Source organism: Monodon monoceros, unplaced genomic scaffold (assembly GCF_005190385.1).
Source record: "Monodon monoceros isolate NGI ecotype Baffin Bay Population unplaced genomic scaffold, NGI_Narwhal_1 Super_Scaffold_6, whole genome shotgun sequence".
Lineage (NCBI taxonomy): Eukaryota > Metazoa > Chordata > Mammalia > Artiodactyla > Monodontidae > Monodon > Monodon monoceros.
The window spans coordinates 75,733,403-75,751,167 of NW_021703783.1; the positions used below are offsets into that span (position 1 = coordinate 75,733,403).

The 17,765-nt window shown below is 42.0% G+C and overlaps 1 protein-coding gene across 2 annotated transcripts in view; it reads right to left on the reverse strand.

Annotated features, from left to right (window-relative positions):
- The window catches only part of NTN4 (netrin 4), a 106,352-nt gene extending 88,982 nt beyond the window's left edge, over positions 1 to 17,370 (reverse strand). For both annotated transcript variants that reach the window (XM_029205526.1, XM_029205525.1), the window contains exons 1-2: positions 16,939 to 17,370; positions 13,575 to 14,104 (exon numbers count right to left, since the gene is read on the reverse strand). In XM_029205526.1, coding sequence (XP_029061359.1) covers positions 13,575 to 14,104; positions 16,939 to 16,993 — 585 coding nt within the window. In that variant the 5' untranslated portion in view covers positions 16,994 to 17,370. The remainder of the gene's footprint in view (positions 1 to 13,574; positions 14,105 to 16,938) is intronic.
- Between the last annotated feature and the right edge of the window lie 395 nt (positions 17,371 to 17,765).

Sequence of the window (17,765 nt, forward strand, 5' to 3'; positions counted from 1 at the left end):
TGTACTTGACATTCATAATATAGTTTTAAAAGAATTTGTAGAGTCACAATAGATATGTAGAACTAAATATGGAATGAAGAGACATGAATTGTTCTTTGTACATCTGATTTGTTCATTTTTCTCTAAATCTAACTCCTTCTAGTCTATTTTTGCCTGTTTGTGAAGATGACTGGGCTACTGCTTTAATAAAAAAAAGTATATAATTCTTTATATTCACTCTACTATGAAATGACCAAGACTGATGTGTTCTCTAATTAAATATCTGTCCAAAAGCACTAAGCAAAAATGTAGACCCTTGATGCTCTTGAAAAACATTGACAGTTAACCAATGTTAGTACAGGATGTCCCTAACTTACAAGTGGTTTGTGTTCTAAAAATTTATTTGTAAGTCAGTTGCCTGGCCTTTAGAATGCATTTTATGTCTAGTTTTGTTTACTACTGTATCCCCAGAGCCTGAGATAGTGCTAGACACATAGTGGGCATCCAAATATTTGCTGATTGACTGGATGAAGTGACCTAAAAGTGCACTTCACTAATAACGTAATTGAACTATATTATTGTTAATAATAATTAGCATTTATAGAGCACTTAGCCATTTATAAAACACATTTATATGTGCCTTATTTTGTCCTTTCTCACATTGATTCAATTTACAAATGAAGAGTCTAAGACCCCGAAATTAAAGAGAGAGCCATTGAAGCTACTTGAGAGGATTGGGTGTGAGATGCGGAACTTGAATTAAAGTGGTAACAGTGGAGGTGAGAACCAATTAGAGATAGAACCACCAGAACCTGGTGATGGACCTGATATGGGCCTCCAACTCCTACACTTATGCTATCACATTGCATGTAGAAATACAAGCTATAGATAAAATATCATCTATACATACAAAATAGAGACTCAGAGAGAGTAGGGACTCATTTCTTTTTCTGCTGACACCCTTTTCTTTAGCAGTTAAGTGACTTCCTTATTTTCAGTGGTTAAGAAGAAGGACCCATTCACCTTGCAAGAAATGAGATCTCCCCAAAAAGATTACACCAAAATTGAGGGCTCCTGCCTAGCTAGCAGGAAGACTGATGTGACTAGCTAAGCAGTATCCAGCCCAAGACCCCTGCTATTGGAGTAGTTTGGATGTAAAGAATTTTCTTAAGTCATTTACTCACTCTATGGCATAACCCATGTGTTCAGAGGTGGATGAGACACTAAGGGGTCCTGAGACAAATCTTCAAATCTGTACACAAATCCTTTCTGTAACATCTCTCATAGAGGCTCACTCAGCCTTTGCTGAAACATTTCATGGGATGAGAAACTCAATGGATCTCACTTTGTCTTTTGGATACATCCGTTTTTTTAAAAAGTCTTTCTTTGGTCAAACTCTTGCTTTCTGAAAGCATCAGAGTCCATTTAATCCCTCTTCAAACATCTGAAGAATGCTAGCAATTCCTGAACATCCATAAATCCTCTCTCACAGGCGAAATATCCCAAGTTAATTGTTCATGATATAATGAGGTTTCTAACTGATCTCACCAATTCTGCTCAGCTTTCTCTAAATAGGAATATCTTGACCTGAACATAATATTCTAGCTGTGCTTTGACTAGAGAACACAACAAAAGAACTATTCTCTTTTTGTTTGGAGCATTATTTTTCTATTAATGCAGCCTAAGACTGCATTAGCTTTTTTTGGCAGTCATGATGTATTGTTGACTCACATTGAGATTACAGTCAAACGAAACCCTCAGGTCTTTTTCACATGAATGGCTGATAAGTCACACCTCTTTGGTGGTATTACAGCTGATTTTTGAAAAGAGGAATTTATCACTATTAAGTTTAATCTCATAAGTTTTGCTCAAGAATCTTTCACAACGTTCCCTGAGTTGTCTTTCTTAAACAGTTCTGATTATGTTATCCTTACCCAGAGCTACTGATTGATCTCCACTACCCACGGGATCAAGTCCAAAATACTTTGCACACTAGACCCTGTATAATCTGAACTAAGCCTTCAGGGTTAGCCTCATCTTCCCTCATCCCTCTCTTCTCCATTCCCCACCATTCCATACTCTTCAACCATTCTGAGCATTGACCTTCTTCACACATGTGCACTTTTCCATGGAATTTCCTTCTCCACCTTTCAATTATTTTTTTATACTTTAAGAGACAGCAATTTAAAAGTCCCGATCAGACTATGAGCTCCCTGAAGGCAGGAATATACTACAGTGATGTTCAGATAATAAGAAAGAGACATAACTTACAAGTTTTATATTTTTAAGTTTTTTTGGTTCGATTTTTCAAAGAAAAGAATATTTAAACCTCTTTCTTCAAAGCTAGTTTCTCCTCCCAGCTCTAGAAATGCAGGTGAGTGGGGTTTGGCTTACTTGAAATAACATTTCTTAGGGATAGGGAGTAACAACTTTGGCAGTTTATCTGAGTGAACCAGATAGCTGCACAGGTTTGTCCAGAGGCCATGTCATAAGGTGATTGTTTTCCAGAAGCACAAAAAAACCCCACCTTTGCACCCAACACAGCACTGTGAAAAGAAGCCCAGCTGGAAGCACTGCAGGAGCAGAAGCATGAGGCCCTCTATTCAATCATTTCCAATGATTTCAATGAAAAACTAAACAAAATCCCCCAGTTAACCTTTACATGCACCTGCTGCTGTTTTCCAACAGGTGTTGATAGATTTGTACCTTTCCATCTAAACTGCAACCCTTTGTGCCAGGCCTTTGCAGATTAGAAATAGAGCCTATGGTTTGGGTTTGCAAAGGGATGGCGGCTACGACATTGTTCTTGTTGAGAAATTGTACTAATTAACTCTCTGCCTTGGGATCTGTCATCCTAAATGGCTATAACTTAACAGACACTTAGCAAGTCACCTCTCAAACAGACTGTTTAGCGTGCCTGCAGACCAGGTGCTCTGCCATAAAGATGAACAACAAAAGGTAACAAATAGTTATTATAGATAATCTTAACAATAATAATGCCTCAGAGTTCATATATTTGATAAACAGCTATTTAGCAGGCAACATGTTAGATGCAAGTCTAGTGTTTCCCGAAGTGTGGTCTGGACTGCCTTAAGGAGCTCACAGAACAATGCGATAAACGCCATGACAGAGGTGAGCGTGTGATAAGGGTGCACAGGTGTAAGGCACATACATAGTGCACCTAACCCAGGATTTTGGAAGGAGGTGAAGTTTATGGAAAGTCCTTAAGGGTCAATAGCAATTATCTATCCTTTCATCCATCCATCCAAAAATATCTGAGTGACAACTTAGCTAAGTGGATGAGAGGTAGGACTTGGGGAGAGGAGCATCTCAGGAAAAGAAAGCATGTGTGCAAGGGTCAGAGGATAAGAAAGAGCATGGCACCTTGGGGTAATACGATGGTTCAATAGATAGAGCTGGAGGCTGGGGTATAAGCGGCAGTGAAGAGGCTGAGGCAGCCGGTATTAGAAAGGACCTAGCGTGCCCCATTAAACAACGTGGACTACGCTATGAGGAAACTGGAGAGTCAGTGAAGGGTTTTAAGCAGAGAAGTGACATTTTAGATTTCATAAAGATCCTTCAGAGTGTGGTATAGAGAACAGATTGGGAAGCAAGCAAGACAGAGTAGAGAGAACCTTCAGGAGAACATTGCAATAATACATAGAAATGATTTGCACCACCATTTGTAGCTGTGGGGATGGAGAGAAGCATACGTACTCAAGAGACACTGCAGTAGCAGAATGGGACAGGCCCTGGGGACTGACTGAGGCTGGGTGAAGGAGAGAAAAGAATCGAGAATGAATCTCAGTTTTCGCCTTGATGGGTCTTTCTGGGTTAGACAGTGATGCTATTTGTTTAGGTTTTTATTTTCTCAGTGAGGTAAGAGGCAAACTCTTTGGCTGAGAGCAAGCAATGGGTGTGAGAAGGGGTTTTAGGGAGAGGAGAAGACACTTTGAAAGAGTCATTGCAGGAATGAAAGGGAGCTGACGGAAAAAGGATTTCCAGGGAAGTTTGAGGGCCAAATTCAGGCTGGAAAACATAAATCTGTAGAGGTATCTCTCAGCACAATTGTGTTATTATTTTTCCCATTAGAGTTCAGCTATTTAGCTGAAGGAGTGAGAAGGCGAACAGTAGAATTGATCTAGAATGGGGATGTGATGGACAGACAAGGGGGCAATGGAGTTGAGAGAACTGACAGAAGATTCCAGAGAGAAAATCATGGGAGCAGGCTAGGTACCATGTCCATTTTTGCAGACAAATAGATATTTGGGGGCCAAAGAAGAGATAAAAGAAGTGGTCTAATGTGACATAACTAAATTGTTAAAGAGAAGAAATAAAAATTAGAAAGGAAAATGGCCAAAAGTAACAAACAGGATTGATAGAGCATGTGGGCAGGAGTTGACGATTACCTTTCTGTTGTTGCAAACTATATCTCTTCACTACGTCCCCTGCCCCAGAAAGGATTCCCCAGTGGGCCTACGTTCTTCTGAACTTTGGTAATCATCAGAGAGAGTGCTACTGTTACAACAGGCTGAGTGTAGTGTCCTACCCCTTCGGGTGTGTTGGGATGGCGAACATGGGTTGTTGGAGAGTGAGGTGCCTAGTTCTTCTGACAGAGAAGTGGTTGATGTGGCCTCCATTTACTTTTGCTTTTTATTTGGAGGTGGGAGTGGAGTCAGAGGGTTATTCATTGGGACACAGAATATGAGAAAAATGTAGGCATCAATTACAAAAGGAGCTGATGGAAAGCCTCAGAGACCTCAGCAAGGTCAGGTTGGCTGAAATAAAAAGAAACACAAATTCTTAATGGAGATTAAACAGTATAAGGGAGTGATTACATTTTCTCTCTTTGATTTAATTTGAAAACACTGAAACCTTTTTCAGTAGCTGCCGAAAGACAGAGTGTTAGCACAAATGATGTCACGCAGAAGGCATTTGAATGTTTTTCATACTTTTTTTGTTTTGTTTTAGGAACTGTGATTATGAAGTGTAAAGTAACATCGGCAAACATAGCTGATGCCTTGAAAGACTTCTGCTCCTGTCAGTTACAGGAAAGTTAGGAAGACAAGTGAAATAGGACATAGAAAGAGGGTTGGTGTTGTGTTTTTGTTTGTTTGTTAACAAGACAAACTATCCAGGAAAAGAGCTTGTTTCTTAGAGATAAAGTGAGATGTATACAAAATGCCCAACATAATAGAAACTGGCACATTATACTGTGATCTGTAAATGATGCTTTTCTCTTCTCCTCCTTAATAGAACAACTAAACATTAATACATAAGCATTAATAAAAACATTAATATTTTTCAAGATTGTGAAAATGTAAATACTTGTACATAAATGGGATTAACTGCACAGCACCCTTGCCTTAGGTAGATGTTCTCCATCACATTTTGCAAATTAAATTTCACAACCCACTAAGCAGAAAAAATGTGTACAATGCTATATTTTAATTTCATTTCCAATACTGTAATAGCTCAGGGGCATTTAAAAAATGCCTTTAAAAAAAAGTCATTCCAAAAAATTGCTCCTATAGCTGGAATTGTGGGTCAAAAAAAGATTAAAAGTTGGATGAGTCAAGATAACATGGAATGTGAGGCCCTTAAAATCTGAAAGCACCTAAAATCAACATTTCTCTTTCAGCATGATATTTTCAAGGGTTATCATTCTCCTTCAATACTGTTCCCTCTCCCTTTTCTATCATCATTCATTACCTGCTCAGTGCTTTCCCTTCTCCTTATTTGTTTCGGTTCATCTTTTGAAAACCTAAAGTTGCAGTTCTCATGCCTTCCCTCTGACTTTTCATTTTAGGTTTGTACCCTCTGTTTCGACTGTAGCAAGTCAATGTTATTCGAATTCATGTTGTTGCTTAATTAAACAACCTTTTAATTACCAACCCGCAGATTGGTAAGACTGGTTCTTGTATAAGCCTGGGCAGTTCCAAGCGTTTATGGTAATGGCAGCGTCAGTGGACTAACTTTGATCCTCTCCTGGGCTCAGTTCTTGGACTTTCCTCTTTTCTATCCACACCCACTCCCTTGACGATCTCATCCAGTTTCATGGCTTTAAACATCATCTCTGCACTGATGACTCCCAAGTTTATATATTTAGTCCAGAACCCTCCTCTGAACTTTAAACTCACAGATCCAACTGCCTACTCGGTATTTCCACTTGGATGTCTCACAGGCAACTCATACCTAACGTGTCTACATATAAGCTCCTGGCATTCCTCTCCAAATCTGTCCCCTCTAGAGTCTTCTTCATCTCAGTAATTGGCTATCCCATTCTTCCAGGTGCTCAGGCTAAAAACATGCTTACTTCTCTCTTTCTCTCATACCCTGCATCCAACCTGTCAGCAAATGCTGTTGGCTTTTATCCATACAACCAATCCAGAACTCAACAGCTTTTTACCATTTCCACTGCTACCTTCTGTCCAGGCACCATCAGATCTAGCCTGAATTACTGCAACAGCGTTCTAGCTGGTCTCCCTGCTTCCGCCTTTGGTCTTTCCTTAACACACAAACCAGAGAAATCCTATTAAAAATAAATTGATCATATTGCCCCTCTGCTCAAGACTCCACTGGTTTCCAGTATCATTCAGAGTAAAACTCAATGACTATAATAACTTATTGTCCAAACTGGGATCTCTTTGAGAGTGAAAGGGGATGCTACAAATAATGAACAGGATTTAAGTGATCTAGGTGTAAATTTGGGCCATCCTGGGCACCTATTTATCAGGCTCCACATAATCTCCCACACCTCCCCGTTATCCCTCTGACCTCTGACCTCACCTGTTATACTACACCTCAACCCCTCTGCTTCAGCACCAGCATCTTCACAGTCCTATCAGTAGGAGGCAGACTTCCTCAGGGCCTTTGCTCTTCCCCTAGACATGCCCATGACTCATTTCTGCTTCCCTTCAGGTCCTAATTTAAAAGTCACAGTGAGGCTTTCCCTGGGAGCTCTGTCTAAACATTTAAAACCCCCTTCCTACTTCCTAGCCCCCTTCCCTGCTTTTTTTTTTCTTTCTTAATTTACACTGATTATTGATACTATCTAACATTCCATATATTTTACTTACTTAACTTGTTTAGCACCTTCCATTTAGAATGTAATCTCAGGGGCGGCAGTTTTTGACTTTTTGCTGTGTGTCCGCAACTCCTAAAATAGTTGGCACATAGGAGACACTATATAAATATTTGTAAGAAGAATGAACGAATCATGACTAGTTTGAAAGGATACTTAGGAGTTGTGTAACATCCAACACAATTAGTAAACAGTATTATCATTTTACAGTTATTTTCATATAATTCAATTCAGCACCAGCCCCCTCACTGTCCTGAAGTATTCTCCAAATGTACTCTGGACATTCATGCCTTGTGGGGATCTGTGCTAGGTTCAGAGGTTGGGGGCCTGGGAGCCACAGAGTGGATACAAGGAGAGAGGAGACAAAGTTCCTCACGAAGTGACCACTGTAGGAATAGAAGAGATGGGGGACATGATATTATAGTTACATGTGAGTGACCAGAGTGCATGGGACTGCAGACCAGAGAGAGATTACGTTCAGTGACTTTTCAGACAATTCTGATTACTGATCAGAAGCAACAACGTCCGTGTTCTCTGGCATGATTCATTTTCCTCATCTTCCAGAGCCCCCAGCCTCTAACACTCCCATCCTGGTCTGTGTTCTCCGCTCCTTGGTGGGAAGTTACCTTGTACGCCCAGACATACCTGACCTCCAGGTGTCTGTTCCTCATTGGCCTTAATTTTTCAATATGAATCATCAGTTACTAACTCAGCATTTTGCAGTCTGATCTCTCAAAGTTTCCAGAAAATTACAGCCAAATACTGGCAAAGTTAAACCATCGAGTAGAACAAGTGCGAAGCAAGCAGATGCTAAACAGATTTTTTTAATAGCTAGAAAGAAGGTATTTGGTGGGGGGGGGGTATTCACCCATTGAAATCAATAAGTCAAAGTTTATTGATTTAATTTCTGGGTTTGTTCGAATTTTTAATGTAGCTCTTTTGAATAATTTTATTTGATAACCATCCTGTGGGTTTTCCTTAAACTAAAGCCATTTTTTAAAATGTGCTGTTATAAGTCTCTAGCCTCACCCCTACAGGAAGGGAGTAGCCCCAGGGTGTGGATAATTGAAACACTCTAAACAAATATATACAACATTTTATTTTCAAAAAAGTTCAACAAAATTGTAGCTGAGAATATGCTTCAAAGCATAACATTAATAACTTAGAAGAATTACTTAAAGCGGTTACCAACTAGATAAAAAGTATTCCCCTTCCACCCAACACACAAATCAATCAAATAAAAAGCATGCTAAATGTACTGAAGAACTGTAATACTCATTCCCATATAGTTTATTTTAAATGATCTTGGGTAACATTAAGTGCAAAGAATCTTTACTTGTTATTTTTCTATCTAATGTAAAAAAAATTAACTTTATTATGCAAAGTTCACAAACCCATATTACAAATTACCAATTAAACTGTAAGTTTTACAGTTTCATAATTACCAGAGCAATGTAGTTTTAGTTTTGTTTTGTTTTTAATTTTGGAGTTATAATAAAACCTAATCATATAAATAATTTTAAAGCAAGCTAATCATCCCAGCTCTGGCACAGCTTAGCTCATTACTTACTTACTCTGACCAAGTTACTCTGACTCACTAAGTCTCAGGTACTTTGTCTGTAAAATGGGGTCAATACTTGTACCCAACTAACAGGGTTCTTGTGAAAATAAGGGATGCAGAGGACTCTACAGAATGTCTGGCAGATGGGAAAGCTGCAGTAGATAAGAGCTGCCACTATGACTCATGACTGATGCTGCTGAAAAAATAGGCATGAGCACATTTCAATGATTGAAGAAAACAAGTAGCTAACCAAAGAGTAGTGTTTAGAAAGTATTTCTACTCATGTATTACTTTGTTTTATCTTTTCAGTTTAAAAATCCTAAATATTGTCTAGGACATTATACATATAAATACCTGTAAAAACCTGATTAATTTATCATTTTCTGCACATTTGTGCCATACTGACTTTATCACAAGGTATTGAAATATAATCCTTTTCAATGGCCTAAAGAGACAAACAGATACTCAGATCTTGCAAAGCACATTATTTTCACAACATACTTGGGGAATTAATCATGCACTACCTCATATTATTTAATCAATCAGTCCATAAATTATCACATTTAATCTCTTACCCACTGGACTGTAAGGATTACGAAGGAAAGGAATGTATACAGTTTTTGTATCTTTCACACTACACAGCTTGGTACAAAGGAATTTCAAACTGGTATAATGGAAACAGCACTGGGCTAGAAGTCAGGAAACACGAACTTCAGCTGAGTAATTGCAGACAAGTCACTTAACTCTCTTCAGGCTTCAGATTACTCATCAGTCATGTGCTTTTCCATCAATGACATTCAGGTTCCTTTTCAAATGCTCTCATTTTAAGAAACACTAGCAAGAGGGGTTTTTACCAATGTTTGTCATTTTAATACACAACTTCATTTTTCCATATCAACAGGTTGAAAGAATGGGGCCCTTAAGTACAGATTTTGTTCACTCGTGAAAACTTGCCAGGAACTCAGAGTTCTTGTCACTGTCTGTTCCATCAAACACAAATCCTTCAACCTGCTTTAAAAACAGCAAGCCCTCCCCTGCCAGCATTCCCTATCCCCTACCCTGTTTTATTTTCTCCTTACTACCGATCACACTCTGGCATACTGTATATTTTACTTAGTTATTTGTTCTCTATCTCCCCCTTCCCCACCCCCATTCCCAGTACAATGCCAAGCACCACATCTGCCTGTGCCTTTTTTTAAAAAAAAAATGGAGGTATATTTGAAAATTAAGAATTGCATGTATTTAAGGTGTACAATTTGATGATTTGATATACATAAATATTGTGAAATAATCACCACTTTCAGGTTAACATTTCCATCACCTCAGATAGTCACCACTTTTCGGTATGTGTGGTGAGAATACTCCAGATCCACCCTCCTAGCAAATTTCAAGTACACAATAAAGTATTGTTAACTATAGTCATACTGTTGTACATTAGATCTCCAGAACTTGTTCATCTTGCATAACTGAAACTTCGTACCCCTTGAACAACACCTTCCCCATCTGTGCCTTTTACCAGGATTTTGGGAGCACTTAATACCTCCACCCCAGCATTTCCCAAGTTGTGCTCTGAGGATCTCTAGAGTTCTGAAAGATAGTCATCGGAGTTCTGCAAAAAGAGGGTTGCATGGGCAAATAAGTTTGGGAATGTCCCATCCTATACTTCCCACTTGGAGACAGAGGACACATAATGAGAATATTTATATACTTATAAATGTCTAATTTTGTTAAACCCAGTCAGTGTTTCCCAATCTGGTTTTGCCATGGAAACTTTCATTCCCAGAACACCACTGACATCTCAGAGGACATTTCTGCTCAGGAGAAAGCCATCTGGCAAATTCTTTTTTACCTTCATGTCACATCCAAATGAATAGCAAATGTGAGAGAGTGAGCGAGGACAAAGGCAGATAGCTCTTTGCTAGCAATTCTTAGAGGTAATGGAGAGAGAACATGGTTTTATGAAACAAATACTACACTTAAAGTCAGAAGACTTGTGATTTAGTCCTAGCGCTGCCACATAACTAACTAACTGTATGTCGCTGGGCAAATCGCCCTACCTCTGAGCCTATCTCCTCTCCTGTAAAGGAGACACATTTTAGGATAACCATATCCTATTCTTTGAAACTGCTGACCAGTTTAGAAAGTTTCTGTGTAGTAGATTTGACTTGGATTTTAAAAGTATTTAAATTTAAAAATTATTCTTGGATTTAAAAAGTATTCTTCTGGGTGGATTTTTCGGGCCTATATTTTTAAAGTCCTTTTTCAGATGACTGGTGCCTTCCACTCTGAAGATGGGCATATCTGATTTCTTAGACATGAAACTACAGGACTCTCTAGGGCCCTAAAAGCCCAAAGAAATATTTTAGAATGAATAATGGAAACCAATTAAGTCTGGGATATATTTATGTTAGTCTGAGTAGTAGGATAATACCTAGAGAAAGCCTGAGACGTCTTATATAGAATGGAGGAAGATACAGGTCTATAGTACTATAAATAAGGAGTAAATGAAATTTGAGACTACTTATTTGATGCTAGATTAATTGGCTTATTTTTCTGATCACTCAGTTTTCAAAGAGAGTGATTGAGGATACAGGGTTGTACTGAAAAATTAATTTGTAGCTCAGCACTAATTTATATTCCAAAGCAACATGCGAGAGGTAGATAATAGTCATTTCCTAGGGGGCTTCCTCTGGTCCTTACCTTTGAGGAAGACTCTCTTCTACTCTCTAACTCAGGAGGGGAAGATTCATTCTCAAACCTGTCTCTGAAGGGAAGAAATTCTATGATGGTTTAATGTACACTTGCAAATAATGCTCTAGAGAGAACTAGGTGGCCCTTGATGTTTTTCTTGCCGTTGAAATATGTCTGCTGAAATAACAACTACAGTAAAAAAAATTTTTTTAACTGGATATAAAAGGTGACTGCACATTGAAAGATCTATCTAACGTAAATTTTGGTCTCTGCTTGAAATTTGATGTAAGCATTGATGACAATAAGTAGTTTGGCTTTAAAGAAGACAAGATTTTGCTCTGCTATAGGTTAAATAAATGTTCCTTTAGTCATCTCTAAGTAATTGCTGGGCCATTGTAATACATTCAATATGATATTTGCTAAGCAAGCATGCCGGCCATCTGGTTACTGAAACTCTATTTTTGCTACTTCATAGGTACACATGGCCCAGTAGCACTGAGATGCAGGGAACTGATAGGAGCCTGTGGATCAATTCCAAAGCAATTTGAGAGTTCAAGCCATTCATTTGTTTGCAACACAAAGTGTTCTCCACGGAAGAAAACAATGAGTCTAACTTATCTGTCTCTTTCCTGTCCTGGTATCTTTAAAAATGTCCATCATGACAGGGTGCATGCAGGTTTACAATATTAAGCCAACTTTAGAGAAGAATGGAAAGAAGACTAAGAATGGAAAATAGTCTGTGTGCTGCTTGTACCACATCCTGCTCGGCTCTGGTGCCAGCAACTCTGTTCCTGGTCTGGGGAGTGTCCACAGAAGAAGAAGCAGCTGGGTAACATGGCAAAAGTCCATATGGGTCTGTGGTAGGAGGGAGAAGAAGTTTCCAAACCAGTCCTTCCATCAAGTCCCTGGCAAGCACCCCTGTCCCCCAAACCAAAGACAGAATTAGCAGCACTGAGTACAATGCCTGACACATATAGTAGGGGCTCAATGAATGTTTACTAAATATAATCATCTGGGAAGTCTGTGAATAGTAATATAAATGACTGCTAGAAGAATGATTATGTTAGTCTCTGAAGCCATTGTAATACATGCATTGGATATATGCTTAACACCTGGTCCAGGCTTTCTCGACTTTGACACTATTGACATTTTGAGCTAATAATTCTTTGTTGGGAACAGGAGTGGGAGGGATGCTATCTTGCCCACTGTAGGAGGCTTAGTGGCATCCCTGGCCTCCATCCACTAGATGCCAACAGTGTCCCTCTCCCCAGCAAAAATGTCCCCCTCGTGATGGGGGGTAACAAAATCACTCCTTGTTGAGAACCACTTATCTACTCTGTGTGTTTGTGTCATGTACTAGAATTAGAAATACTATACTCTCTCTTCTCTTTTTTTCTGCATTGATATTTCTTGATCTACACGTTGAAGGTATTTTATTCTTTTAATCTGCTTTCTCTCAATTGCCTCTAAATTCCATGTTTTCACATATCTCAGTGGGGAAGGGCTTTCTAGGTACATCTGTACAAGTTAAAAAAGACATGTTTCCCCCTTAGGAGAGGGGAAATATGAAACAAAGAGTAAACATGCCATACAGAAATTGGACTAGTAGCTAAGGAGGCTGTTTTGCAGAATGATATTGAGATGGTCTTGCGCCCAGGATAGACCCCAGACTCTAAGCTGAAACTGATGTGTATGTGTGTCCAAAAAGAGCTTCTGCATCTTAAAAGAAATTACCTTCATTTGTTTGCTATGCACTCTTGCAATCTTACCAGTAAAACTCCTCTGTTATATAAAAGTATCCTTCTGACAAACATATTTTTTTCTCCCTTGGTTTTGTTTTTATTTACTTCCTATTTATGCTAACAGTTTCAGGAAGATACCAGCATGGGCTCCAGGAACAGGCTGTCTCAGTAACTCTTGCCTCTTCAGAAGCACAGTAATCAGTCCTGCTAACTGAAGAAATCAGTAGCCTTTTAAACCTCTAAGGTAAAATGATAATGTTGCATATTTCCTCTTTCTTAAAATGAAAAATATTAAAATCTTAGAAGTCTGACTTAAACCTAGCCAGTGGACAACCTGCTTGAAAATGACTACACATCCATGTCTAAGGGTGAGAAATAATTTATGACAAATAAAGCTCATGAAAAATTCTAATTTCACTCATGTTGCTACAAGTATACCTTCATGCTTTAAAAAAAATGTGGGCTGGTAACATTTTTCTACCTTACTTACAGTGTAGAGTTAAACATGGGCCCTTACCTCTCCTCCAGTGCACGGGAAAGGATTGGAGTATCTAGAAGTGCAAATAGCTCCCTTCTTGACAACATCATCTTCCAGGCCAAATGTAGCCGGGCAGTTACTTGCAAAGTACTTGTAAGGCTTCCATGTTTTCCCAAAGTCCTGGGACCGGTCCAGCACCATGGCTGCCGGCCTAGGGGACTTGAACACCATAATCAGATGAGTGAAGTAGAATTCAGCTTCCAGGTCTAACTGGATCTTTTCTCTGTGCACATCCTCAGCAGACTGCCACCACGTGCGAGGAAACCTGAAGGATGAGTCTGCCATGGCAGCTGGCAGGTGAGCCAGGTGAGGCTGGGCAGCACTGCATTTGTCACATTTGGGCTGCTGACAGGTCAGATCAGTGTTCTCACTATAGAAGCAGTACAGTTCAGTGGCGTTCTGACCACAGGTGGTGTCTGCCCAGAGTTTTCTTCCTAAAGCCAAATTTCCCATGCGAGGGTTACAGGCTTTTTCACAGCGGGAACTCAGTCCAGCCACTCCACTCAGTCCTAGAGATGGGAGAGCATATGTTATTCAAGACAAACCCATCTGGAAACCTCTTTTGTCCACCTAGTCCATCTTCAACAGTCGAGTTATCCCCATATTGCCCCAAGGCTTTCAGTAAAGAGGAAATGCTACCGAATTTCAGCATGAATACTGCTCTGCATTTATACTGTGTGCATATGCAAGTGTGTGAATGTGCATGTGTGTGTGTGAGTGTGTGCCTGCGTGCCCGTTTCATGTAAAATTCCCATAGAAGAAAATAAAATTACTTTGGGTAAAGGGCAAGAGGAAGGAAAGTGGAAACATTGGGTAAAGATAATGGGACTGCTTTCTAACAGTCTCTATTTTTGAAATACACTCATTTGCTTTTGAAGTCATGACATAAATAATACCAAAAACCAACAATGTTTTTAAGATCACTCAATTTAGTCTTTCAAATATAATTTGAGTCTTTAGCATTATCTAACATGTTTATGAGAATGCATTAAGGAGGAAATGTAGAATTCTACTATATTTTTAAGACGAAAACATGAAAGGACCAATTCCCTAAGAAAATCAATATGAGGTATTGGTATACAATGGGATCTCATTTAGGGATACAAAGCTAGAGACCACTGGAGCCAAGACGTGCAATATCTATTTTTAATATTAAGTAAATGTAAGTAAGAAAAAACCCTCTAAACTGCCAAATGACAGAAAAGCTTATTTGACACACTCTCTGCCTCTTGAGTGCTTCTACCTATGACAGGTTCTACAGTAGTTACCTGTTTGCTTAACAGGAGAATGTTTACAGTCTGGCAGCCACTAACAGGACCTTTAAACATAATCTGTGAACTAAAACACCTTCCTAAAGAAACATGCGCTTCCACCCAAACAAAGGTCCAACAGACTTTAATGTTTCAAAATTACTTAAAATGATAAACATTATACACCTACTAACATCCTGACTACATAATATAATCCTTAATTTGGGCTTGTCATTTTAATTATGAATACCTGAAGCAAAATTATCTATTTTAAAAGTTAAAACAGAGAGGGAAAAAAAGGGAAAAGAAGTCAAACCCCAAATTCCGGCTAATTGAACGTTTCTGTTTCTTAAGAGGGAGCATCTCTGAATTGTTATCACTATACTGTTGGAGAAGCCAAATGACAGCTTAGACCAAAAGAGAGACATTTCACACACTCAACTGACTATCACGAGCCTCACGAGCCTTATGGTTCTTTGCAACCATAAGAAAGGGCTTCCTTAGGCATATTTTTTAAATGTCAAATTCAAGTGTGCATTATGCCTGGACTCTGTTTGCCACTTTTCTGATTAGCTGGGGCAACAGTTGCTTGTGGCCAGGATCACCCAAACACACAGTGTGCTATGACTCACCTGTAAAGCATTTCAGGGAAAATCATATACTGCCCGTACAAGTATTTTTGACTTGAAACACTTGCCTTGTGGTATTTATTTACAACCTCTTGATTGCTTGCATGTTTTTGCCATAACACGGTTTGAAAAGGGAAAGGTTTATTAAAGTTCACCTTGTGGCTGGGGGAGCATGCATAACAGCATGCAGGGGTGCATAAGTAGCAAGAATTAAAGTAAAAGCTTAGACCTTTAACGGCTCCTTGGGAAAAGTACTGAATAATTTTAGATGTCCCCACCCCAAACTAGGAAGAAATCCAGAAAAGACTGGAGCCAGATAAATAATCGGTGGACACAATACTTAGAGATCCCTAAAGAAGTGACCATCCAAGTATAGCAAGGATGCTCCTAAGAGTCCGACGCGTTTGGGATGCAGACTCTAAAGCCTGGCTTTTACTTCATGCTAGCGTCTCTGGGGGCTGAGTGGATGAAACCGAAGGTAAGGGAGAAGTGTGCCAATGCTCTCTCTCCACCAGTCCGTCCCTCCAGCCCACACTCCCCTTTCTGGAGCAAGCGAGATGCGTTTGAGAGACCAAGTGGCCAAAGAGTCCCTCACTTTCTTTCCCCCTTACACCCTGAACCGCACTTACGCCTAGCTGGAAACCAGGTGACCTGCAAGAGGAGGGAGAGGAGCAAAAGGGGTTCCCAAATTTAGAAACGGCAAGCTAGGAACGGGTGGCCAAGGGCAACCCACGGCAGCCGGGATGGGAGTGGGAGGGAGAGCGCATCTGACGACGCCTCTACCGGTCGTCCAGTTACCGAGACAGGAAGCAGACCCGCCTCCGACCTCCCGCGGAGCCTCGGCCAGGGTACCAATTCCCCAAGGGCGGCAGGCCGGCTCCGTGCAACCCGGGGCGATCACTACCTATCGTCCCAGGCCGGGGTCTCACTGAGTTCTAGCCACTGCCCAGGGAGAGGCCACTCACCCCGCCCCAGGTGTCCCTACCTGGCTCCCTAGTACCCAGCATGAGGTCGGGGACAACGGCGATCGCTCTCAACAAGAGAGCGGCCCCGGCCCACGCGCGCCCAGGGTCGCTGGGCCACCCCTCCCCATCATTCCTCAGGCCATGAAGTGCCGGGGGATGGCGAGCTTGGTCCTTTGTTCCCTCACAAAATGGAAAGGCAGTTTTTTACAAGTCCAAACCGAGAAAAAAACCAAGGTCGCGCTGTCTCCGGCAGGGCGCACCCAGGATATCGGGTTATCCAAAGGCATGTGTATCGCAGTTGCAAAAAAAAAAAAAAAAATCAGTAGTATTTTAAACTGCTGAGACCCGGGGAAAGGAGGCGGAACATGGCCACTCGTTTCATCCTTGGGAGCTGAGCTCTGCGCTCTCAACCTGCACTCGCCTGCACCCCCGAGTTCCGAGGTGGGGCACACAAGGGGCGAAGGAAGGGGGTTGGGGGCCCGGCAGCGTCACCACCCACCTGCGGCCACCGCGGAGCAGCCCCAGAGCAGCAGCAGCCGCGCGCAGCTCCCCATGGCCGGGAGGAGCCGGGAGGACCCGGGCCGGGCGGGTGCGGTAGGGAGTCGAGCCCTCGCGGCCGCGGGATGAAGCGCCAGCAGTCCTCGGGAGGAACCGGGCTCTTTATTTCTTCCTCCTCCTAGGGCGCCAGGCTCGGTCAGTAGGCGCCGGCGGCGGGGAGCTGCGGGCTGGGGCCGCGCCGGGCGGTGGGGTGACCCTCGCGCACCGGCCTGGAGGGGCGCGGGCACCTCGGGGGCGGCGGGAGCCCCGGCACCATAGCCCGCCTGGCCACGCTGCCCCGCGGAACGGTCCTGCGGGCTCCTCCGCCGCTAGTCCGGGGCTCGGCGCCCGCAGCAGCCGCTGAACTTTGCGAGACCTTTCACTTCCCGGCCGCCTCCGCCGCCGCCGCCACCGCCACCGCCGCCACCGCCTCCGCCTCCTGGGCGTCCTCCTCTGCTTTTACCACGTCCTCTTGCTGCTGCGTCTCGGTCCCGTCCTTCTCCATGGGCAGTTCCATGGGATGCATTTTTATTGCACCGACACCGCGGCGCTCCGATGCCAGCCCTCCTCCCCTCGCACCTCCACCCCTTCCTCCCGCCCGCCCCCCGCGCTCGCTTGACAGCCCGGGCGCAGTAGCCCTCACGGTCGGGCCGCCGCCGCCGCCCGGGGAGGGATCCTCTCGCCCGACCAGCCGCCCCCGCTGCCTCGCTGCCAGCTCCACCCGCCCGCCTCAGCCCCCGCGCGCGTCCGTCACCTCGCACCCCAGCTTCTCTCGTGCCCCTCCCGTCT